The sequence below is a fragment of the Chamaea fasciata genome, unplaced genomic scaffold (assembly GCF_029207755.1).
Source record: "Chamaea fasciata isolate MVZ Bird 193981 ecotype frontalis unplaced genomic scaffold, bChaFas1.0.hap1 SCAF_3, whole genome shotgun sequence".
Lineage (NCBI taxonomy): Eukaryota > Metazoa > Chordata > Aves > Passeriformes > Sylviidae > Chamaea > Chamaea fasciata.
Genome location: NW_027094088.1, coordinates 59,157,909 through 59,183,731, shown reverse-complemented (window position 1 = coordinate 59,183,731; position 25,823 = coordinate 59,157,909). Strand labels below are relative to the sequence as shown.

At 38.6% G+C, this 25,823-nt stretch overlaps 1 protein-coding gene across 2 annotated transcripts in view; it reads right to left on the bottom strand.

The window, feature by feature from the left end:
- Window positions 1-17,771, bottom strand: part of MED23 (mediator complex subunit 23) — a 37,611-nt gene extending 19,840 nt beyond the window's left edge. Inside the window, exons 1-12 of one of the 2 annotated variants that reach the window (XM_066179169.1) lie at window positions 17,637-17,771; window positions 14,928-14,959; window positions 14,736-14,823; window positions 13,838-13,962; window positions 13,586-13,697; window positions 12,687-12,785; window positions 12,038-12,139; window positions 11,023-11,092; window positions 9,286-9,398; window positions 8,026-8,121; window positions 7,475-7,492; window positions 951-1,151 (exon numbers count right to left, since the gene is read on the bottom strand). In XM_066179169.1, the coding sequence (XP_066035266.1) occupies window positions 951-1,151; window positions 7,475-7,492; window positions 8,026-8,121; window positions 9,286-9,398; window positions 11,023-11,092; window positions 12,038-12,139; window positions 12,687-12,785; window positions 13,586-13,697; window positions 13,838-13,962; window positions 14,736-14,823; window positions 14,928-14,959; window positions 17,637-17,696 (1,116 nt within the window). In that variant the 5' untranslated portion in view covers window positions 17,697-17,771. The remainder of the gene's footprint in view (window positions 1-950; window positions 1,152-7,474; window positions 7,493-8,025; window positions 8,122-9,285; window positions 9,399-11,022; window positions 11,093-12,037; window positions 12,140-12,686; window positions 12,786-13,585; window positions 13,698-13,837; window positions 13,963-14,735; window positions 14,824-14,927; window positions 14,960-17,636) is intronic. The other variant, XM_066179170.1, reaches the window with a different exon arrangement.
- Window positions 17,772-25,823: the final 8,052 nt, after the last annotated feature.

Below are 25,823 nucleotides of genomic sequence, written 5' to 3'. Positions count from 1 at the left end.
CTCTTATCTTGCTTGCTGTAGTTTTATACTAGATTTGTGCAACTGTGTTGTATAATGCCTACTGTTCCAATCGTTTATTCATAGTAATTACAGGAATACAGCCCTGATAAAACTAATTTCAGGGAAAACAAAGAGAACAGAGAACTACAATCCACCACAAGTGGAACACAACATACAAAGTAAATTTTTATGTAACATGGAACCGTGGACAAATGAAGATTGAGCAATATGTTGTGCCTGCTGGAAACTGCCTCTAAATAGCCACAAGCTGACCCTACAGCAAGGAGAAAGAACATCCCTACCCTACCATCAACAGCATACAGCTCTCTCAGCAAAGGGCTCAGAATGTTGTTGGCTGACTGCAACCCCTCCTTTCCCCTCTCATGGAGGACTGGCATCACTACCTTAGAACTATAACCCTGAGCACCAGAGAAAAGGGCAAATACTAGTATCAGTTTTAATGGAACTATTACTAGGAAGTAAAAATAACTTGGGACTGTGATTGCCAGTATCACCCTAATTGGACAAATTATCTTTCCTTGAGTAGATTGATTAGACAAACAGCAAGTTCCTACATCCATTTGCTTGGCATTTTTTTTAGTCCACAAACAGATCAGGGGATTCACTCTGTTCAAAACTTGTTTGTAAACTGGACGCAACAGTACAATACTTAGATCTTCTGAATTACGCCAGTTTATCTCTATTGTAGTTATTAGCACACTTTGAATCCAAATAAAATGCAACATCCTGTAACTGAATACACTAAAAGCACACCTAGCTCACAACACCATAACTTGAGAATTTGACTTCTAGAGAGAACAGTGATTAAAAATTTAATTATTTCTTACACATAAGGTACTTCTTGCAGGGTTGAGTGACACTTAAAAAAAAAATACTGGTTTTGTTTCTTAAATCCCTCTTACCGTGTGGGAGCGATACAAATAATTTACCTTTTGATGGAGTGACAGGACCATATGAGGAAAACTCGCAAACTGAAAGAGCACAAAGAAAATGAGCTGGCTGGAAAGATGCTGCCACAGAAGCTGACTGGTTCCACCATCATCAAACTTCTCTTCAGTCTCAGACCGTTCCATGGCATACACCACAAGGTCCACCAGCTGGTCCTCCAGCACAGGGCAACGCTGCTTGTGCTGTAAGGCAGAGATCAGATACAGTATTCCAAAAGCCTTGCCATTAACTCCAGAACTTGCACAGTTGCAGTTACAGTACAGTATTTTGACAGAAGGCTGGGAAGCATGAGATGAAGTCTGAACTTAAGTTAAGGATAAGCCAGTATATTAAAGCTGCACTATGTTACAGGCAGGACACAATGATTTTTACATTTTATCATGTATTCCATAATTCCCTACTCAGTTCCAAAACACAGCTCATCAACACAGAGGTAACATCTGGGTTGGTTTTTTTAGGGTTTTTTTGTTTTGTTTTGGTTGGGGTTTTTTGTTTGGTTTTTTTTGTTTGTTTGTTTGTTTTTGCTGTTTTATAGCTAATTCAGGCAGCATGTTATTTCTCTGATCTCACACTCACAGAAAAAAAAGCCCATGCTTTAAACACATAGGTGGGGGTTCTTTTATTTGGTTTGGGGTTTTTTGCTGGTATTTTTTTCATTCCTTCTTTTCTCCATTAAGTCCATTTCAAAAGTAGGGATCACCATAGAGAAAATGTACCAATTATACCATCAAATTCAGAGGAAACATCCCAATACATGATGAAGATATTTGATGACTACTCTCTTTTTTACTCTCATACTGGGTTCACCTACCACCTGCAACTAGCAGCAGAATTAACATCTGGTTTATACCCCTACAACTAGATGTTGTTCTACTGACACAGCACCAAAAGTAACAACATCAAAAAGATTTGAAAATTAATCAGTGGTGTGTTCTACACACTGTAAACAGAAGTTACACATCAGAGTGAGTAATTTGGAACTCAGATTATGAATCTGCAGCTCAAGACTACAAAGTATGTCATGTTACAAGACCTTCAGTGCAACAACTTCTTGTTATTATGCTGCATTTGTGTTGTTACACTCACATAATGTACTATAACTAAGGGAAAAAAAACAACCCATGGTGAATTTACCTTATCTCAGAAAATGCTAGCACTTTGGAAATAACCTAACCTGTTTGTTTCAATGCAATCTGTACTCAGGAATGGTCACATTTATTCATTTTTTTATCTGGCCTGATGCCTGTAACATAATGCAGCCTTAAAGAAAAAAATTATTACTTTATGATACAAAAGAAAAGGAAGAGCTGCTCAAACACTAACCATGAAAATGCATTATCCCTTTCTAGAGGCAAAAAGGTGTATGTAAAAAAGTCTTAAAAGATCACCCCAATACTCATAAAACATTTTAGGGATGCCTTAGATGAATTCTTTGACTTACTAGCCAGGCAGCCTAAAAAAAGGCTAATATAAAGATATAATAAAAGTAAAGAGAGATGCTGAAAGGAGATGCTTGTTCTACCTTCATTGATGGTAGTCTTTTGCTATGAAAAGAAAAGAGATTCTCTTCAATTAAGAATAGAACGCAAGAATTGGAAAAGTTGACAAAATACATTGAACAGCATCCCCTGTTGCATGCTCTTTGCCAGCTCAAAACTGCAGAAAGCTACAATTCCAGCTGTGCTTTCTCGAAGCATGCTTGACACAAACCTCTAGCTACGACAGAAAGCAGGATACCTTTTCTCCCAGCCCGCAATGTCATTACCACAGACCAACCACGGTACAGGTTTACAGAGAGCAGTTATTGGCACCATCACTTCAGAACACTTTGGGCTTTTTGTGGCTCATTTTTCTCCCCCTCCCAAAGCAACTAATTATGAAGCAGAGCAGGGTGCAACAGACAACACTACAGACTAGTTTATAATCCAGCATGCAGAACTATTATGTACAGGGCTTGAAATTTAATAGTTTGCTAAGCACTGGGTTAATGTCCAAAAGCCTAATCATGTTAGGCTATATTAATTTGGAATGAAGTTATTCAAAGAATACAACAGGAAAAATATTACTGTTAAAAAGAGCCAGAATTTCCAGTAGGAATTTTTGCTATTCTGAATAATTCTAAGACTGGGAAAAGCTTAAGAGCCAGGAAATTAAAAAAATTAATTCAACCTTTTATTCTGAAAACCACACTTTCACTGCTTTAAAAACAATTTTCCATCAGAAAAATAGCCGTACACCACATTCTATCCTAATTAATTCAATTTTCCGGCAACTTTTTTTTCTGTATTTTCAGTGAATGTATATTTTGCAAAGATTTTGTATGTATACTTTAAGAACTCTTGGAAATAAAATACTGTGCTGCACAGGAATTTGCAGGATTGGACTCTTGTTTTATTAACTGCTCATAAGTGAAAGAAAATCTCGGTATAAACTGAGATGAATAAAATTATAGGTGAGAGCTGATTACCCTCACAAATAAGTAGGAATTCATGTTTTGGCACGGCTTAAGTAAAACAAAAATGAACAACAAAAAAACCTCCAAATGCTGTTCTGGATTATGTATGAAAAAATGTAGCATTCAAAATCACGATGCTTTTCCCCTAAAGTAAACATGACTCTAATTTTTACAATTTGGTCGTACAAACACATTCTCCAGTTTGCTCTGAAAATAACATTTAAAGATCTGAAAATACATAATTCCACTGAAAACATTATTAAACCATGAAGAAATACAGGGGTGAAAAAAATTGCTTCCATGACAACTTGACACTAAAATTTCTCAAGACCAGCCCTCTAATGGACTAGTGGTAATTCTTTCAGTGGATCAGAGCTTCAGTTGGTGGCTTGTTCTTATTTGGGTTTGAATTTTTAATTCCTTCGTTTTTTGAGGTGTCAAGACACGGTGGGTATCAAAGAGTGGGGCAGGGGCATGGCTAGCATTAAATTTCCTAAAAAAAAAATATTTTAAGGCATCAGTAAGGCTGGCTGATGGCTATGATAGCTTTTGAGTATTTTAAACAAACAACATTTAGTAAATGTAACACATTTAGTCCATTCTTAAGAAATGGACTCAGAAGACCAAATCATAGAGGCCAAGATCCCTGCAAGAGTAAATGGTGTCTTCAAAAGTCCAATTTAAAATGCCTAAAGTACTTAAAACTCCCACACTTCCATTTTCCAAAACTGTCTGCTATGAGGACACAAAAGCATAAAGCTTATTGTTTATATTATACCTGATTCTATCATCTCTTCCAAGTTTGGCAGCCACTCTCAGGTTTCCCCTGAGAGTAAGTTTCAACAAGGAACATATACCTGAGTGTTCTCAATGCCCACCCATACAATCAGAAACATATTTTTTAAAAAATGACACCCCTTAAACTGAGTACTTTGCCATGTTATCACCAGTAAAACTGGATAGTAAGATCCCAGCATCAACTGAAATTTTAAAAATAAAAGTGGAATATTGCATTATGTCATTCCTTTCACTTAACGGTTCTGCTTACAACAGCTTCCCCATGCTAATTATCCTGGTTTGTAGCTGGCAGAGAACACAACTTCACCTGCACAGAGTAAGGCATAACTAACAAGATAAGCTGCAGATCACCACTGCTGGTTTAAAAGGTGACCAGCCAAATATTAAAAGTGCAAATTCATTAATACAATAGCTGCTAATTAAGCATTTTTACATTACAGAAACAAGACACCTGAAAATTACCACCTCTCTCAAATATTCCCCCAAAGCAGAGACATCAAAATAACAGGTTTTGATTGATTAGAGGACTGCAACAAGATCCTAACTGCAACTATGCAAGCAAAAATGGCATTCTGTTCTTCATGCAAGTCTCAATCTGTACATACAGAGAAGGTAAAGATATAAACCAAAACCTCCAAAGTGAGTTCATGTCCTTAAGACATTACTTTAGTTCCATTTTAAAAAACACCCGTAAGATCCCTAAACCAAATCTTAATGTGGTATCAGTGTAGCAAGACACTTTGAACTGTTAATTATTTTCCAGAAAAACAAATTCTTATGTGGTTCAAAAAATTATTTTAAAAGATTACTAAGAATTTAAATTGACACTTCAGTTAGCAGAAGAATATAAATTGACACAGAATTGTTGAGTCACTTAGGGTGGAAAAGACCCTTAAGATAAGATTTCAACTGCAAACCATGATAATATACAGAACAAAATACAATTTAAATCTCTATTTCCTATAGATCAATTCTAACAGATATACAAGAGTATGTATTGTTCCACACAGAAATACACAGTAGCAAAAACTCAGAGTCCCCAGACACCAACAAAAGAAACATTTCCAAGTCCATATTATTACGTCTGGACTTAAAGCCATGTACGTGATAAGGGTGTTGGAAAACCTCAACCCACAAGAAAACTTAGAATCCTGAAAGGAACATAGGAATCTATAAACATGTGTAATTTTACCTTCGTTTTTCACCCTGCAAGGTTAACAGGACAAGCTGGATTTGTATATTTTTACACAACTCAGAGATGGCTTGAGTGAATGGTTTTCTAACACAGATCTGCTTAGTTAAGACTGAACCACAAAATTTCGTTGCTCATCTTCAAGAATATTTGAGAACTAGGACAAATCTGGCTGAACCATACCTAGATTGTGATGCCAAAAGATTCAAATGAAGGCTCCAATCCTGCAACTGGATCTGTGTAAATAGTTGACAGGGCATACAAGCAACTCCACATAAATGATTAATGATCATAAATAAATAATGATCATTGCATTGAGGTGTTTCTGTATTTATTCTGAAACAAACTTGGCACTATTTGCATTTCTAAGTGTCTTCCATTATAGTGACAGTTCAATTTCTGCAGGTTATTTCTCTAATAATAAAATACAAGATTATCAGCCATTTTATTGAAAGCATTGGTACAGTTACACAACTTCTGAAAAGCATGCTACTATTTTTGTCAGGTGACTACATTAACAAATTGAAATATACAACAAAGGTAATTTGTACCTAAAAATAAGTAAAATTTTAATGTTTTCCACAGTTTTATGCAAAGTATATTAACATTTAAATGGAACATATTTCCTTTTCTATACCACTGTACCACCCACCCCTATATCTGTATTTTCAACTCACATATTTTCAACATCTTTATACTGGTGTAACTGTAGTAACACAGCTATAGTTCATGTTCTGTCAGCATTTCCTTTATAAGCCACATTCTTCACGTTTGTTCCTTGGCCATAAAAGTTCACACCAGGATGAAACTTTGTGTAGGAATTCCTATACTAGCAAACAAATTTTAAAAAGTATAATTTAACACATTTTATTTCTTTAATTACTTTTAGAGGACAGTGAAGCAGGAGTTAAAACCCAGCATTTTTAACATTTTTTTTTACATGAAAGGACAGACCATCCACTTAGAAGAATAAAATGGGTTCAACGTAATTTTTGTCTGTATCTTTTATTATTTACCAGCTACAAGATGGATAGAGTTTATTTTATCAACTCAATGCAGACACAAGACACACAAATACTACTCATTTAAACAGTAAACCTAGCAGCTCAATTCCAAGGTTTAACATTTCAGCTGCTTTAAGTCCTAGGTACAAAAGATTGTCATATACAACACAGAGTACTGTCAGCCAAGATGTAGGAATCTGTGCATTCAAAAACATAGTCCCAGTTCAGAAAATGCACTGGTGTATTCCATTACATTGAGAAATGTACACAAGGTTTCAGGATCATGTAAATTTTATAGTCAAGTTACAAACCTAAAAAAAGTTTCTTAAATGGAAACACTGACACAACCTTCACTATAGTATTGCAAACAGCAACGCTATTTTATAAATCTTAAACACTGTTTTTTTTAAAGTAGGTGTGGCAATTATTAATGTAATGAGGGATAAACTAAAAATATAACACCCATAATTTCAAATTTCAAGCAGAAGTCCACTTGGTTGACTTGCTCAGTTGTTTATTTATTTCAACAAGCAGTCAAAATTTTAAGGAACTACTTTTTGTGTGGTATTTTGCACTACTCCTCTCTCAGCTAAACTGGAGAATATTATAATTGCCTGTTGGGAAGTTCTTTACAGAGGCTTCCTAATGATAAGAAAATTCCACTAGTAAACCTTTCTTTTTTAAAATTATATATTTACAGCCTTATATTTTTACAATTAAGTCCAGTGGATGTTTTTTCCACCAGCTTAAGGAAAGAAGTGTTGAACTTAAAATCTCTCCTCATCTGAAAATTCCAGCAAAGTTAAAGTTATGACTGGTAAGTGAAATGGTAGCAGTCCATTCCAACAAAAAATTTTAGTATCAAAGGACCACCAACTGTCAGCTTTATGCTACATCTCTCGTATGTCTAGAGAATTGTAGTGAGAATTTGCCCTTGACTAATGGTCCTGCCAATTTCAAGCCCTGAGGGTACATGTATTCTCTACCTGGAATCAGTGGCTACAAAGCGGCCAGCGTATCGTTAGTCACAATACAACAGTAAGGTTGTGAACATACCTGAGCAATGTTCAAGGTCTAGAGCATTGGAGGATGGGCAGGACAAGACAGGACAGAACAAAAATAAAGGAAGAAAAAAAGAAAAGACAAAACAGTGACTATGAGGCCAGCCTCAAGGATCCCCAAGTCAGACTAAGCCCCCCCATTCTAAAGTTTCAAAAGAAAAAAATATAACAAAACAAACCCCAGCTTTCAACTATTCTACAGCATTCCAATATAACAGAGTACAACAACCCTTTAAAAACCAACAAACAATACCAGTCTCCTATTGTCTGTCAAAGGTCTACTTGAGGCTGGCCTTATAGGAAAAAAAAGCAATGCAAAAAAAAATCATATTTTAAATCTCTACTTTTCAATTTAACATTCGTAAAGCAATATACAAATGATAGGAATAACAGTGTCCAATTAACCTAATATGATCTCATAAAAAAAAAAAAATCACTCTCTGTACCTAAACTGTTTTGCTTAGTTAGCTATAGCAAAGAAAAGAGAAAAAGAATAGTGCAGATTCTATGCAGAATTAAATCATGTGTTAGAGCACAGTACAGTACCTGCTTATTCAGACCTAGCATATTGCAGACCATATCCCTTGAATACGGTTGTTCCAGCACATATCTCAACAAAGCAGTCTGTGGCTCAAACAGATCCTTGAAAAAGAAACAAGCAATCACCTACAAACATATTTTGCCTCAAGATTATGTTTACTATTGAGCTTACATTTAACTGAATAAACAATATAAGAATGAATGCTTAATTTATCCAGGTGTGTATTATCTGGGAAATCCTCTTGCTCTCTGGTAACTAAAATAAATGAGGAGATAATCATAGCTCTTAAGAAGTGGCAGATTTTATGAGGTCCCTCTAGAAGAACGTTTTTCATCCAATAAAAGGATGGTACACTTCTTGGAACAGTCTTGAACTCAAAGGAAACAAGGTAAGACAACTGAGGAAATGCACCAAAATGCATAAAAATCAGGACTGAAGTGAAGAAATCAGATATGAAGCAACTGCTCACTGCATCTTCCAACATCCTGAATCACTTTAAATAAAAATGTTATCTGGAGCTGGGTTCAAAACAAACTGAAGAAGCTGATTCCTCACGCAACATGAAGCTGAAATGTGGCACTCCTTGACAAAGGAATGTTGAGAATACTAAAAGCTTACAGGGACTCAAGAAGAGTCTAAACAAGTATTTGGGAGATGAAGGTCTACTAAATACAAAGAAACCACATCTGTGTCAGGAAACACACAAAAGGATAATGGCTGTAGATAGTGAGCACTGTCGCTAGACATACTGTATTTATTTCCTTTCTGAGACATCTAGGGTATGGGGAATGGGATGGAGGACAACATGGATTTCTGTCCTTACCCTTTAAATTCTTTCAGTACACCACTACTTCACATTCAGAGTTTCAAGTTCAAACATTCAAACTAAGTTTGAATTGCAAATTATCTTTCCTGTGCAATAATGAAGAGCACAGAAAAGAAGAAATTACTGTCCCAGTCTCTTCCATCTGGCCAATTTTCCAATCAGTTCTCTGCTCTCACTTGCTCTCTCACATGCACACAACCACAAAGCACACTAAACTGTCACATGTTCTTCAGCATCCTGGACAGCAGTTATACCAAACGCTACTTTCCAGGTCCTCTGTATATAGCTTGAAATCACTGAAATATAAAATGTCTACACCTTCAAAGTTATCCTAACTGAAACAGATGGATATTCATGGCTGAAATTTTTCCCTACTTTAATGATATAAAAGTTTTGTTTTACTAAATGTAACAGGTTTAAGAAGTTTAATAAGGCATACCTTATCATATGGTAAGAGACCTTTCAAAGGAAAACGAAGGGTTGTAGGATCCAGCTTCCATGAGTTACACATGGCACCTGAGTTATTTACCACAGGAAGGAGACTACAGCGACCTACATGCAATGAAACATAAATTCTCAAGCAGTGAACCTGGCCCATTGTCTAATCATTTTGATGCAAAAACTGGCCTCAGCCACTTCTATACTCCCCTTATACTTCCACTGCTTAAATGTTTTTTACCACAGGATTTCTTCAAATTGATTTTATTTTTCTAAACAATATTCAGTTAATAAAATACCTAAGCAGTAAAATCCCATTTATTCACATTGGGTACCCCAAAAATAAAAGTATTTGCAAATATCAATTTAAAAGTACCCTTATAGGTCACCAGAATACTGTTCCCCTGCCATTGCTTGACCAAGGAACCTGATTTTGGCAGACTGACCCTTTCTACAAAGAAAACAGCCTTATAAATCTAAGTTTATAATAAACCTTATAAATCTAGTCTTTCAATTTCCCTTCATTGACCCTGTGGGCAAGACTGTGTTCAGTAAAGCGGCCAAATGCAAGCACGTGTATTCCAATTAAAGTCAGTGAAGATACAGGCAACTCAGCGTAGCCCAGTGAGACCAAAACACATGAAGTGTGTTTGGTAGGCTAAATTTACACTTGCTAGTCAGTGTGGATTAGACAACTAGCCTTTATTTTAGTTGCTTAAACAATAAGCATCTGAACTGAGCCCCAAGAAAACCTGTATATCAGTAAATTTAGGTGCCTCAATTTTGACCTCTCTTAGTTCAAATTCCATAACTTCTATTAACCAAACTGGGTATATTATTATCAGATAAAAGAAGAAGTAAATAGATATTTATTTCTTCCCCTACACGTAAATACATGTAAATGATCCTATACAGGTCATTTACGCATACAACACTTTGAAAAAATAAAATGTTATCCCCGTCAGTTATATAAATAAAAGCTATGCCACACTATCAATGCAAGAATAACTAGATGGTTCTGAAACAAAATGCTTTGGGAGCATTAGAGCTGAATTTACATTTTTTTTAAATCTCTGCACTAAAGAAGCTCGGTCACAATAAACCTTGCTCAGAACGAATGCAGCTCTTATTAAACTACTCAAAGCAAACAGAAGACATTTCTATCTTCTGAAGAAAAAGTGCAGCAGGCGTCACATTAAAGCAGCCAAACTTTGACCATCATATTCCTAGCAATAAATGAAGAAGAGCATTTCTTGCACAGAAAAGTACAACAAGTACCCATCAGAGCCAGGAAACGTTCCCCCAGAAGCCTGCAACAACAGAGAATAGGCTGAGCAGCCACAAAAGCTCCAATGGAAACTGAAGTTGAAACACTGCAACACTAACATCTCAGTGGATATTTATTTACTCAAAACCCTTGGGCACAAAAAACCTACAGTTTTCCTACTCTACTAGTGACCTGTAGTTACAAACCATATCATCATGTAACAACTAGCACACTTATACTACCAGCTGGTAGCAAAAAATTATTTTGCTCTCAGCAACGAATTTTCCCCTTCAAAACAAAACGTGAAGGGAACCAAGTCTGAGAACAAACTGACAAGGGCAGAGGTATTAGATGAAACATAAGATCTGAATTATTTTGCTCAGATGATATAGGTCCTAAAAGGCTCTAAGAAAAAAAAAGTTTAAAATAAATTAATTTATTTTAAAGTCATTCATTAAGTCATCTTCTTACCACAAATAGAATTTATTCTTGCTGTAGGTCTGAAGGTATCCACAAAATCTGATACTAAATTACCTAGTAACTGTGTGAGAAGAGGAGAAAAAAATTAGGGTTTAAGTTGCAGACATTGATAAGGAATATTTAAGACTTAAAAATATATACACATATGCATTTTAATAAAATATGCAGAAATCTACTAAAATAACTAGCTTCCTATTTCAAAAATTTGGAAAAATTATCTGGAACAGAAAACCACAAAACGAAAAATGTGGCATCAGAAAGGAGGTGCAAGAAGCACTCTTCCCTGTTTGCACTCAATCAGGAGTTTATGTAAGAACTGTCTCCTTTGCAAACTATCTTATTTGAACGCGTAACACTTGGATTACTTAAAATAAGCTGTAATTTCTGTTCATAACAAATCTCTGCCGCTGAAAAACAATTCCACATGGAAAAATGACCCAAATTAATACAATCTACTTTAAATCTTCTCTCAAAACACAGTAACAGTTTTCCCATTAATACAAGGCAGTTGAGATTTTATCCTTTTACAAACACCTAGTTATTTTAACAGAATGCAAAATTTAAAACTGGATCAATATCATGTTATTTTTTGGAAACAGTGACCATTTTCATCCCTCCAGAGCCCCAAATATCTCCGCATAACTGAGTTTAAACATAGAAAACACTGCTCAGGTATTTGAAGTGATTTTTCTTATCCTGAAGCCATAGAGAAAGCACAAAGTGGCAGGTATACATGACCAGCACTTCCAAAGATATTCAACAAAACCAACTCAGTGCCTCATGAGTTTTGAACATCAGACTATAGGTCAAAATGATGACACCAGTTTCATGCAAGAACACATAGAGCTGCTGCTGCAATCACAGAAAGCCTGTATCTTCGTTTATGTGACTAAACACAGAGTTTACTATTGAGCAGATTTTAAATTTTCACATACGCTTTGTTTTCAAATATAGGTGCTGTGTGCAACAAAACTCCAGGGTACATTATTTTATATCATATCATTACCCAGTGGGGAAGTTTTCCTTCAGGATATAGTTTTCTGATTTCTGTAACTGCAAAGTAGGCAGGCAGCAAACAAGCATTTCTTTCCAAGATGTAGGCTACCACCTATAAATAAAAAAAACCACATCTGTGTTAAAGATACTGCATAGGGTAAATGAATGTGTAATCTGTCTACTAGTCTGAGACAGCCCATTGAAACAGATACAAGAATTAAAATACTTTTTCTTAAGTTGTATTCTGATAGTAATACTTCATTCTCAAACCTGTTTTTAATTGTACAAGCACAAGTAAGACTTTGAGCCTAAATCAGACCATGCCTCCATGTCTGCCCACAAAGTACTGAAAATAATTACTATTTTTATTCACTAAGAAAAAGCTATTAGTTGTTATTATATCCTATACATCTTACCTTAGGCATGTCAAGCATTGGGCCTGACTCTCTTATTAGGGATTTTAACACCTACAATATCCCACAAAAGCACTCTGCTTACTGCATAAACTGCAATTACAGTAAAGAATTAGAACACAAAGAGTAAGACTTTCCTGTTGAACTATACCAACAATCAGAGCTATCCCAACCATCAGAAACTCACTAATAACAAGAGAATGAGGCCTGTCTTCCCCTGCAGTAGTATAAAATCCATATAGTTACCTCTCTTGCTGCTAAAAGCTGCTGTACAACAGCCGAGCTCACAGTGTTTGGAATTGTTAGGATTTTCTCTAGGATCACTTTCAGCAGATCACGCACACCCTGAAAGAAAGCACATGAAATTAACATCCCTAGATATTCTTCATTTCTGGCAGAAAGATTACACCATCAATATGGTCAGACAATATTTTGACAGAAAAATTAGTTCTTGCTGCTAAGTGTCAGAAGAAAAACTGCTACTGAGAATATTAATACTGATTACACTAAAATTTAACACCGATTACAATAAATTCCTTCTGTAACTTTTCAGTCTTAGAATGCTCCAGAAGAGAAAGTAACTGTTGGTATTTTGATGTGCATCCAGAGACATCCAACCTACAAAGCCTTTTGCAACCAGGGCACAATGCTGTATTTTATGTTTTCTGCTCTAACATGATCAAAAATGCAGTGAGGTGATTCTCTGCAAGACATTCATGGTTTCCTACTCTTTCTGTTGGAGCTGTACCATGCCAACGACTCAGTTTTCAGGAGCTTTTTTGCTATTTAGGAACAGAGGTTAAAGCAGATGACAGAATTCCAGCCTTAATGCTTGACAGTTTTTATTTTCCAGTGTTTACCAGTTCTGCAACTGCATTAGGGTTACTTAGCTTGTAACTGAAAATAGAGAGAAAAGACTATGCAGCAGAGAAAAGACTCTGCAACAGAGAAAAGACTATGAAGAGTTACCTTGTAAACACAAAATTATCTCTTAGGCTAAGTTCAAAAAGAATTAGAAGTGCTCATTGAATTTTATTCTCTAAGAAAAGCAGACTTTGAAAAATTGCATGTCTCTGAGATAAAACCACAAAAACAAAGGTAACAAATACCATCTTTGCAAAGAGAAAGGAATGAGTGGAAGATACCTTGTAGTCTACACCTCCAATAATCTTCCGAACCAACTTAAATGTTAATGCCCACAGCTGAGTCCTTTCCCACTCAAGTGTATCGGAGTTTATCAGAGATTCACAAACCATCCTAGCAGAAGATGACAATGCAAGAATGAATGGCAGATAATAAGCACATGTTTTCCAGCAGTAACTGTACAATGTCATTGAAAAAATATTTCCAATGTAACACCTTCCATGTATCTAATCAATTATTCCAACATGGCTCACCTGGGTGGCAGAAGTCCAGTTTCTACTGCCATTGCTAGGCAGTCATAAAGAAAGGAAATTCTTTTAGGACTATGTTGGCTATGAATGAATCTTACAATCCACTGGACACACTGTTCATGAGACTCCTGAAAAAACAACAGAAAGGAGAAAGAATGAACTTACAGGCAGTGAAACAAACTGTAAAGTTCATATAATATCCTACTACAAAAAATGAAACTAACACAAGGACTATAAATCGACAGAAGTGATCCAGTTGTCCAACCTATAGTTTTTCCTACAAGTCTTTTGAACTTATTTTGAAGCTCACTTGTCCAGCAGAAGTTGGTCAATTGTCCAGCACAGGAAACATTTTCTAGCTTAACCACTGATTTCTATAGTCTTGGTTTTCACAAGTAAGTTTGCACAGATTAAAGTAAAATAGTTCTACATTATTTTTTTCCCTTTCACAATTATAATCAAATTCAGTGAAAATAAAGATGAACAGGCCTCCAATTATGGAGCAGTGTCTGGAGGTATCTACCTTTTGAAAGGTGATTTTTTTACTTAACCATCTTATTTTATTTTTTCTCTTTTACCTACTCATTCACTTCTACCAAAAATTGTGTAACAAACTACCTTTTAGTGTTTATTTCTTTACTGTTACACTTCTATTTGTTTATCTTTATTTGCACTGCACACCAACCTCTACTGAACAGCTATATAACCTTACAAATCACAAAACTGTCTTTCTTTTTCTTGCAAAGTCTTCCTATATTCTTTACTATGCCATGTCTGAAACTAGATTCTGAAAGACTGGACACAGACCTCATAGCTTAAGTGTATATCTACTAGAAATGGTATCCTTGTATTAAAAAAATATCTAAAGTACAAAGACATAAGCAACAAATCAAATGTTAACCTGGGAAAGACTGCTCCAGAACTGTCTAAAAGCTCCCAGGCAGCTAATCAGTTTGGTTCTCTCATCTTCAGGAGTGTCCATAAACATCCTAATGCAAATAAGAACATTAGTTACTAGCAGTACCCAATGAAACAAGTAGAAAAATACATTTGTACATAAAACCTTGCACAAAAAAAGGAGTATTATACTTACCCAGGAAAAGCTTCTTCAATTACTTCTGTTTTCTGTAAGAGAAAAACCCTAAGTGAGCTACTGCTAGAAGGTTTTCTATGACCATCATGGCTCCAGGACGAAGCACAAAAGACAAAGTCACATTGCTCTGGGACTGTAGCAGAGAACAGTCAGTGTCTTCTGCCAAATCACACTGTTCCAGAGATTGCTTTGTTTTCATATAGACATAGAAATGTTGCAGATCCAGATTAAGGCTTTGTTTCTTTCTTTTGGGGTTTTCTTGGGTTGTTTTTTTTGGAGGGGGTTTTTTTGGGTTTTTGTTTTGTTTTGTTTTGTCTTTTAAGCACCTAGAGATTAAGATTAATTCACTTAATTCAGCTCTCTTCTCATAATTTGAAAAATTAGTATGTTTGAATCCATTATGGTTTTGGCCCTCTTATGTTCCATGACACTCAGTTACACAAATAAATTAAATACAATTACCTTCTCATCCAGATTTAGATCCATTGCTTTTTACATTTGATTGAATGATGTAATGGTCTTGTTCTAGGTTAAAAACTAAATGTGCATATCCAAGTTATCTCCTCTACGACCTTCCTCTGCCCTCCCCTCTCCCTTTTCTTTTTCAACTCCATTTTGCTCAAAGGCTTCTACATCATTATTCTAAAACTCCAGCAAATAGGTTCTGAAAAATATTATCCTAAAGCTTTTCCTACCTTTTGTAAGAATTTCATATTATACTCAGGTGTGATCTATCACTGAACATTATAGATTTTCATTGTTATATTACAGACATAAGAGCATGGAACAAAATCAACTTTCTGGTGCTCCTTTTCCATCATTTGGCCCAGAATTGCCTGTCACTGCTATTCAAGAAGCAAAGGAGAAGCTGACACCCCTCTGCTCTGCACAGAAAGCAAGGTAAGGTTTGCTGCTGTTCACCACGTTGGTTGGTACCAGCAGCAGGGAAAGCAGCTATTTTAATAGCAGTTGCTATTTTATCAGTTATGGCTCCAAAAATACAGAGAAATTTTCTCAGGAACAATTTTGTTGCTGTTCCTTATCTATCTTAGGCAAATAACAGTGCATAAAAACAGGTAGTGTGACAACACAGGCAAACGACACTGTTAAAAATGCAAAACCGATCTGAATGGCAGTGCCAAAATGAGGAATCAGTCACATGTAGGTAATTAATATGCTACAAGAAACTTAACACCACACAAAGAAAAGTACATCATGCATTTTGTATTCCCAATTTAAACAGAAAGGTTGGGCTTCTTTTCCTCTACAGAAATTCATCATATGGAAATAATTTTCAATTGCTCTTAGATCTACATATTCTTTCCACTTCAGACATGTCAACCAGCTTCTTTTTGTCTGAAATGTCAGTTAGGCTCCCATTCAGGATCAGCTCCTGTCACCCCAGTGTTTCCAGCTGTGGACATCTCATATCTACTAAGAAGCTCATTCATTTGTGCTCCACACAAGTGTGATCAACGACCCACTGACTTGGCTTCACAAAGGGAAAGTCCTGTTTAACTAATTTACGATCTTTCTATCATAAGGTCGCCCACTTATAGAGGACAAAGAGAAGGCACTGGAAGTACTTTTTCTGGATAATGCTTTTAATACTACCCCTCACAGCATCCTTCTGCACAGGTTGTTGAACAGTGGGATAAGCAGGTTCCCAGTGTGCTGGGTGCAGAACTGGCTGGAGGGTAGAGCTCAAAGGGGTGCAGTCAGTGGGGCTGCATCTGGCTGGTGATGGGTCACCAGTGGTGTTCCTCTGGGCTCAGTTCTAAAGTTCAGCATATTTATATTTATATAATGGTGCAGGAGCTGAATGCACCATTAACAAATCTGCTGATGATACTGAACTGACAGGTGCTGTTGACTGTTGATTGCTCTAGAGGGATGAGAGGCCTTACAATAGGATGTGGATAGACTGGAGCAGTGAGCAATCAGTGGCATGGAATTTAGCAAATGCCAGATTCTGTACCTGGGACAGAGTAATGCTGGGCACAAGTATAAACTGGTAGAGGAGTGGCTGGAGACCAGCCCTGCAGAAATGGATCTGGGAGCGCTGGTCAGCAGCAGCTCAGTGTGAGCCAGCAGAGAGCCCGGGCAGCCGGGAGAGCAAACCCCAGACTGGGCTGCATCAAACCCTGTGGTTCAACCACCCAGACGAAAGAGGTGATTATCCTGCTTCACTCAGCTTTGGAAAATGAAGGGGGCCTTCGGGCCAACTGTGCTTAGTTTTGCAATCAGCATTGCGCGTGTGTATTTCCACAATCTGATCATGCCATTACGCTGGCACGCCTACTCGGGACATCCATCTTCTCCTAGTCTCCTTCCAAACTCCTTAAACTGCTCATTTTACAGCAAACTCAGCGCTCTGCAATTCGGTATTGGCTAAGCAAGGCGTTTTACGCCAAGCCCTGCCCTGTCCCATCTCTCCCATGAAGCCCGGGGGGGCAGATGGCAGCCCCGAAGAATCACTTCCCGCACGGCTCCGCGGCCGTCGGGAACAGCGCCAAACACGGCCGGGGGCGGCGGCGGGGCTCCACCGCACCGACTGCGCCATGACAACCACCAGCAGCACCTCTCCCACCTACTTTCCATCTCCTTCAGGATGGCCCCACCCTCCCCCAGAGGGAGCACGGCGGCCGCACGGCCGGGCCTGCCCACAACGCTGCCCCGGCAGCGGCGGCGCTCCGGGGACGGACTCACCACCACCTCCTCGAAGATGCTCTGCAGCTGCGTCTCCATGGGCACCATGGGGATCGCCATGGGGCCGGGCCGGGCCCCGCCGGGCCCTTTGTCAGGCGCAGGCGGCGGCGCCCACCCCGCCTTCCCCGCGCGCCGGAAGCTCCGCACCGACTGCCGTTCCCCGGGAAGCGCCGGCTCGGCACGGCCGTTCCGGGCGGCGCCGCCTATCCGTACCGAGGGGGAAAGCAACAGCGTCTTAAAACTTGGGAGGGATTTGGTTTTGTTTTTCTTTTCAGGAAAATATTCGCTTAGGCTTCTTTTGGTTTTGAATAATCTTTTCCTTGAATAATCCTTTCTTAGCATATTTTGGCGAAACGCTGGTTCTGGTTCTTTTCGGCAAGGACCCCTTCGGTTGTTATGAGATCCCTCTCTGCAGAGCTGATCCCCAGCCACTCCTCTCCCAGTTTCTGCTTGCGCCCAGTTTGGTGTAATTACTGTGGAGTTATTAATTCATAGCAAATCATAGAAGAATCTGGAAATGCGTTTATCCAAAGACAGCCAGGAATAAAGAATCACAGAGTTGCAGAATGGGTCGGGTTAGAAGGGACCACGGTGGTTCATCTGCTCCAGCCTCCCTGCTCAAGCAGGGTCATCCCAGAGCAGGTGGCACAGGATTGTATCCAGACGGTTCTTGAGTATCTCCGGTGAGGGAGACTCCACAACCTTTCTGGATAACATGTTCCAGTGCCTGATTACGTGCACAGTAAAGAAGTTCTTCCTCATGTTCAGCTGGAATTTTCTGTGCATCAGTTTTTGCCTGTTTCCTCTTGTCCTATTGTGCCTGGCACCACTGAGAAGAGCCTAACTCCATCTTCTTGGCACCCTCCCTTCAGATACTGACAGACATTGGTGAGGTCCCTTCTCAGTCATCTCTTCTTGAAGCTGAAAAGGCTCCCTCAGCCTTTCCTCTTAAGGTGTTCCAGTCCCCCAGTCATCCTCTTAGGCCTCCACTGGACCCATTCCAGGAGCTCCATGTTGCTCTTGCCAGAACTGCACACATTAAAATGCAATAGTATTACATTTAAAAATGAACACAATGGTATTACCTTAGAATCATTATGGTGGGAAAAGACCTCTAAGAACATCGAATCCAACTGCCAAGCCCACCACCAAACCATGTCCCCATCTACAATTTTTTTGAACAGTTCCAGGGACGGTGATTCCACCACTTCCCTGAGCAGTCCGTTTCAATGCCTAACCACCCTTTCAGTGAAGAATTTTTTCCCAATATCCAATCTAAACCTCCCCTGGTGCTACTTGAGGCCATTTCCTTTTGTCCTATAACTTGCTGCCTGGGAGATGTGGCTGACCTCCACCTGTCCACAACCTCCTATCTGGTAGAGAGCATTATATATATGTGTGTATATATATATATATATATATATATATATGCAGAGGTTTTCGTACATTAAAAGAAATGTAAAATGCTGAATCAAGACAGTTCTAAAATTTTGTGTGTGTTTGATGGTAACACTTGTGTTTTCTGAGCTCTCTGTGGATGGTTGGCTGCAAACGTCCTGCCAGTGCTGGTAAACAGGTGTAAACTTATGTCTTCAACAGAACAATAAAGCTGATCACCTCCCTGTCAGATCAACTATCAAGCTGATAACTAGAGGCCTCAGAGCAGTGAAAAATTTACATTTTCAGGCTTGGAGTTGAATGGAAAATAGCAGAGTGAACTCATGGGGGAAACACTCACATGGAATTGGATAGAAAATTACTTGTTTTAAAATGTAAACAGCTTTTGTAGGCCTGGACGAATACATAACATAAACAATGAGAAATGTTGTAAGTAAATTTAAGAAGTACCACAGAAGACAGTGATACATGGGGCATCAGTGCTTGCACAGCTAGCAGAGATGTGTATTGTACCAACAGGTACAGGATGCTTTGAAGTCAGTGTTTTCTTGTCAGCAATAGGAAATACCTGGTTAGGAAACAAATTATGCTTACATGCATGTTATTTACCTACATATACATGTAACAGGTGATCATTGGAAACAGAGGGGATGCAATTGAAGGTCTGCTTGTGCTTGCTTGTATTGCTCTTAGAATTGGGTTGTCTTCAGCCTTAACATGAAGTTATTTATTCTGTGAGAATTGTTCTTTATACTCTTCATTGTATGTTTATTTAAAGAGAGTTGCACAACAATCTCACATCTCCCACCAATACACGGTGTCAGTCCTTGTCTATCCTGGACAGACCACCTCATATTTTATTAAAATGACAATGCAGAGAGTGTCTACGCAAATTCTGTGCCAAGCTCTTAATTCATTCCCACAGTGTCTCATAAGAGGACTGGAAACTGGGCCCAAAAGAAGTTGTTTTACTCATCATAATGTCTCATTATTATTTTAAGGACCAGTCTACTCTTCTTACTTTTTTTTTCTGCCTTACTGCTCTATTGCAGTCCTGGGCTAACAGCCATTCCTATCCAACCCTGATACATACTAATATACAATCTGTCCACTACTTTGTGCCTAATACAACTTTACCCTTGATTTAAAGTCATTAGTCAACATACATTCTAAACAGAATTTAGCATGCAAACCTAAATCTAGATGGTCTTATTTAGTAGACAGACTTGGTCTAATCCTAGTTAGGGTCCTGGTTCACAACCCATTTTGTCCCAAATGCTATACAAAATTTTGAATTTTAAAACTGAACCACTAAACCATGTAATAGCCTTGAACCCCAAAGAGGTTCAAATGGTGATTTCTGTCCTGAATTAACATCTTGTCTAACCAGATCTCATTTTAACAAAACTGAACTACCTATGATCCTACCTTTGTGTAGAAGAGTAGTAGAAAGAAGGCTCTTGGTCAGGCACAAGAAGTATGAGACATTCTGTAGATGATTATGATTAGATTTATTGCTAATACAGTACCTAAATATGCCAAAGTGGTATACAGTATAAGCATATTACAATATAAAAACATATTATAACCAGCTTGCATTATAATCAGCTAGAAACGTAGAGGTTTACTGTCTTTGGCCTTACAGAATGCACAATGGCTGTGGGAAATGGATTTGTAGAGAATTCTCAAAGCCTGACAGAAGGCTCACATAATGTGCATCTGTATGCAAACCTTGAGATAAGAAATGCTGACTTAGAAATGCCATGGAATATGACAGACGTTGTTGAGAGAGAAATGGAACTAGAAGCAAGTTTCAAATTACGGCCTTGCAAATAAGACTAGATACTTTGGAGAAATAGAACTATGAAAGGTGCATTGTAGTAGGACCCACGAGGGGTGAGTTTAGATGATTGGCTTTGAGGCATTAACAGCATTGTGTAGCAAAAGCTGATAGGCCAAGAAACGCTTATAATGTATTGTAATTAGGAAATAGTTGGCTTCTGATTGTGATGGCTTGAATTGTAACATCTTCATTGTCTCACCCTTCACATGAGACTGAAAATGGAATAAAAGTTTTTAAAATGCCCCTCAGTTGCCCCATCTCTGGGTCAGAAAAGGGTGTAATCTGACAAAAGCACCAAAGCACCCATGGAGCTGCTTTAGGATTTTTTCTCTTTACCTGAGTAGACTTTGGTGCTTTTACTCACCTGCCCAAATGTGAGTGTTCCTCATCTTTGGGCTCGTTGTACCCTGCAGGCATCCCTTCCAGGAGGGGGATCTGCCTGGAAGCTGCCTGCAGCCTGGGAGACCTGTTTATCCAGTTGGCCCAGTCTTTAGCCATATTTTAAACACTTTTGCAGGCTGATGTGTGGCAAAATCAGTCGAAATCATTACAGCTTCCTGTCTCTGGAATGCGTTATTATTGGGAAGCATCCAGACAGTTCCTCGTGGAATGCTCACTGGGTGTTCTTGTCTTAGCACCATTCTCACTTGGTATTCTTATCTTAGGACAGATCATATTTCCCATCAGAAACAATTGTAAAGGAGAGGGGTGTGTTTTTGGGAAAACACGCACATGACGAACTTATCTCAGTCACACCCTGCCAGAGAATCTAGTTATTGGGATGGAGCTGGGGGCAGCAGGTCCGACCTAAGCTAAGGTCATCCTGCTTTGCCTAAGGGAGCTAAGTATCCAGGAGGAGAAACATTACTGCTATTAACGCTGGAGCGACTGCACCCGGGGGTGTCTGCCAAGGCATTAACCACTATGAGACTCTGTACTGCTTAACAGAACCACACACTTCACCAAACAAGGCAGAAAAGCAGCATTTGAGTGAGGATGAAATGACCCTCCTCACCCAGACACAAAAAAAAGCAACGCACTTTTCAAAATTATTGTAAATATCGTATTACTCTAGCAAAAACACCTTCATCCAAATGACCATTTTAATATTTGTGGGTGATGAGAAAGATGGTTAAACTTTGAAATGTTTTTTTCCCGAGTGAGTGCCATTCATTTTCGAAGATAGATAACAAACGAGTACAAAGGTATCTTAGAATTCATGATCTGTAGGGTCTGTCTATTTCTTCATGGCCTTAGAGGACTTGTGATTTCTTAGTAGTGAAAATCGAAAGTGTCTACAACGCAGTGCTATTCAGAAATTACTCTCCCCATTTTCATGACATGCTTGTTAACATGTATGTGGCAGAGATGTCCTGCCTGTGTTCTTTGAAAACATCTTCTTCCTGTAAGTGTCAGATGAACTGAGGACTGCAGTGTAACTGTGGGGGAATGGGGTTTTTTTGTACCCTCACCCTGCATTTATATAGTGTCAGTCTGTGTGCAGAATGGTCACTCAAAATTATGATTTAGTAATTGAGAGCAGAAAGGATAATTATTTCCTTCTTCCTTGTTTTTTTTAGTCATGTATTGATAATATGGACTTTTTTTATGTGAATTTTCTTTTGGCAGGGATGAAAATAAGTATTTTTAACATATGAGGCCCTTGATCTTGCGACAGAAAAGTTTGGGTTCTTGGTCAATATTTATTAAGTTTGATAATGGAATTTTATTGGTGAGAAATGTTCTAGAATGTCATCATTCATCATGTGGACAGTTAAGTATGTCAAGTTAGAGCAATGATTAAAAGTGGCAAAATCGGGTATATGAGATCACATCCTGTTCATTTTAGCTGTTGCTGAGCAGTGCTTAAACAGACTAAGAACCTTCTCTCTGAGTAGTGTGGGGTGCACAAGAGCTGGGAGGGGTACAGCTGGGACATTAGGTCCCAGCTGACTGTGAAAAACAAGGTTCGCTTTCTTGGTAAGTTTTAAGAAATAGGTTTAATTAAAAAAGCAAGCAATTGGGAGACAGAAATCAAGGAAAGGGTTAATGGCCACGTGACTTGGCATTTAGCCAAAAGCACACCTGCTATTTCAGAGACATTTTTAAAATACCTTTTCTATTGCATCATTCTGTTGCATATGCATAAATCATGCATGCATATTCAAACTTTTCCACAAATTAGTTTCCATATTCCGGGAACTGTTTGGCATGGCCGTTCCCTGGGTCTCCCTTTTTAAAGCATGCATGTTTCTTGGCTGTGTCTATCACCTCCAGCTTGGGCCTTGGTCCTTACTTTCCACAGACAGTCAGTGTTGATCGTTGGTATGTCAGCAGCAGGGTCCTCATCATATGTTCGCTGGATGTTATCCCAGCGAAACAGGCCTTTCAGTTACAAGCATAACTATATATCAGCTATCCAACTACCATGTCTAAATTTTTCTAGTAGCAGAAATAAAAACTATATCCTTTCAGCAAAGTTATTATACATATAGCATTCACCTTAATATTTGCTAAAAGCCAATCATATAATACATATTTATAACATGACCAAATGGATACCGCACACCATACGATGCTGTGCTCAGCAGTAAAACTTTGGGAAAAAAAAGGAAGGTGTAGGGAATGGTCAGAGTAATGGTGTTTGCCTTCCCCTGTAATCATATGTGGTGGAACTCTGCCTTCCTGGATGTGGCTGAACACCTGCGTGCTGATGTGAGGTATCCATGAAGTGATTTCGATTTGTGTTTTTTGGCCTCCAGTGTGGGCCAGAGGGGTTGAAGATAATGATGGATTTGACAAGAATGCACTCCACTGGATTTACAGCTGTTACGGCTATTTGAGTTATTAATTGGCACGCTGCTGCTGTCATGGGAGGACCTGCTTGCTTTGCTCTATATTAGAATGGAGGGGTTGTTCTTGGTTGCCATAGGCTGTCATGCTTATCATGCCACTTTCCTGTTCCTGGGAACATTTTGATAACAGCACTGGCCATGTGCCCGGGCTGACAGATGGCCTGGTCATTGCTGCTGTTCCTGTACTGCCCTAGGCATGTTGTAACCATAGTCTGAACTCAGGTTGAAGGGGCTGTGAGCTCTGAATAACACCAGGCTGGAGCATGTGTACTCCAAAGGGTCTGTGGGTATGTCCATAGTGGAGCAGTTGCACCCCCGAATAATAGAATCATAGAATAATTTACTTTTGAAAAGACTGCTAAGTCCACCACTAAATCATGTCTCTAAGCACCACATCTACATGTCTTTTAAATACCTGCAAGGATGGTGACTCAGCCATGTCCCAATGCTTGACAGAACTTTTGAGGAAGGAAATTTTCCTAAGAGCAACTTGAGGCCTTTTCCTCTTGTCCTGTTACTGGAATAAGAGGCCCACCTGGCTGCAACCTCTTTTCAGTACCTACAGAGGGTGATAGAGTTCCTTCCTAAGCCTCCTTTTCTCCAGGTTAAACACTCCCAGCTCCCTCAGCCATTTCTCATAAGACTTGTGCTCTAGACCCTTCCCCAGCTCCATTGCCTTTCTCTGGATGTTCTCCAGCACCTCGATGTCTTGTAGTGTGGGCCCCCAAACAGGACTTGGTACTCAAGGAGTGGCCTCACCAGTGCTAAGTACAGGAGGGAATCCCTACCCTGGTCCTGCTGGCCATACTACTGCTGATCCAGGCCAGGATGCTGCTGGCCTTCTTGGCTACCTGGGCACATGCTGGCTCATGTCCTGCTGCTGTTGACCAGCACCCTAAGGTCCTCTCCAGCAGAGCAGCTTTCCAACCAAGGGAAAGCCTCCAACCTGGGAGTCCATACCAGAATGGTAAGAGGAGGAATTAATTAAGGAACCTTATAGCCGCCTTCAAGGGGGCCAGGTGTGAGAATTGACATGGATACAATTTAAGTGTTGTAACTCATTGCTTGAGTTGTGTGTTATTATGTGGGAAGCACTATAGCAGAAGCCACCTGAGCAGAGGGCAAGCCTCACAAGAATCCCTTCTTGTTTAACCCAACCTGCATAGGTTTTGGCAACCAGTAGCTCCACACAGCACACCTCCTAAGCAATCACCACAAGGGATGGAACCCTGGTCATGGAAGAAGGGAACTCAATGGACATTTTATGGACAATTTACAGGGATGTCCTGTAGAGTAAGGGAGTGATATCTGTCTGTAAATTAAAGGATGATGATGATGATGATGATGATGATGTGTGTGTGTGTGTGTGTGTGTGTGTGTGTGTGTGTATGATTAATGGGGATGTCCTAGATAATGTGGGACTTGAGCATGACACAAATTGTACAAAATAAGGAGATTGTACTAATTTGAGTTGCAGTGAAGTTTTTTTTTTTCATATCAGCTTGTATAGTATAATGGTTTGGATTTTTTAAAATATAAATATTATAAATTTGATTATTATAAGTTGCAGTTCATGTGATGCTCAAATTTAGAATCAGATCAACCTCTGAATAGTTACGCATTCATAGTCCTAGTAGACTATGAAGATAATTTTTGTAACAGCCAATCCTTCCAGTAACCACCAAGTTGAAACATAAATAGATTTTAAATTGTACTTAAACAAAACCTTTTTTATTTTTTTAATTGAATTTGATTTGGCTATATACAATTTGTTTTTAATTAGCAGTTTTAACTACTGAAAAAAAAAGTGTAAGAAGGGGAAAAAAGTTGAGACAAAGATAGATTGAAACGCTCAGGGAGGAATCCTCTAATGCTAAATAAGGAAATGGATCTGAAAACATAGGCATGGCACAACAGAAGTAAGGAACAGTCTCCTTTCATATTGGTTTCGTATATTTAACACTTGCTTTGAGGATAAATTCTCTGGATGACAAGCTTTTAACCAAATAGTTGAGTACTTGAGGATTTTTGCATTTTATTGCTTAACAACATTTTAATTCTAATCTCGACTTAAGTGTTTGCCTAATGCCT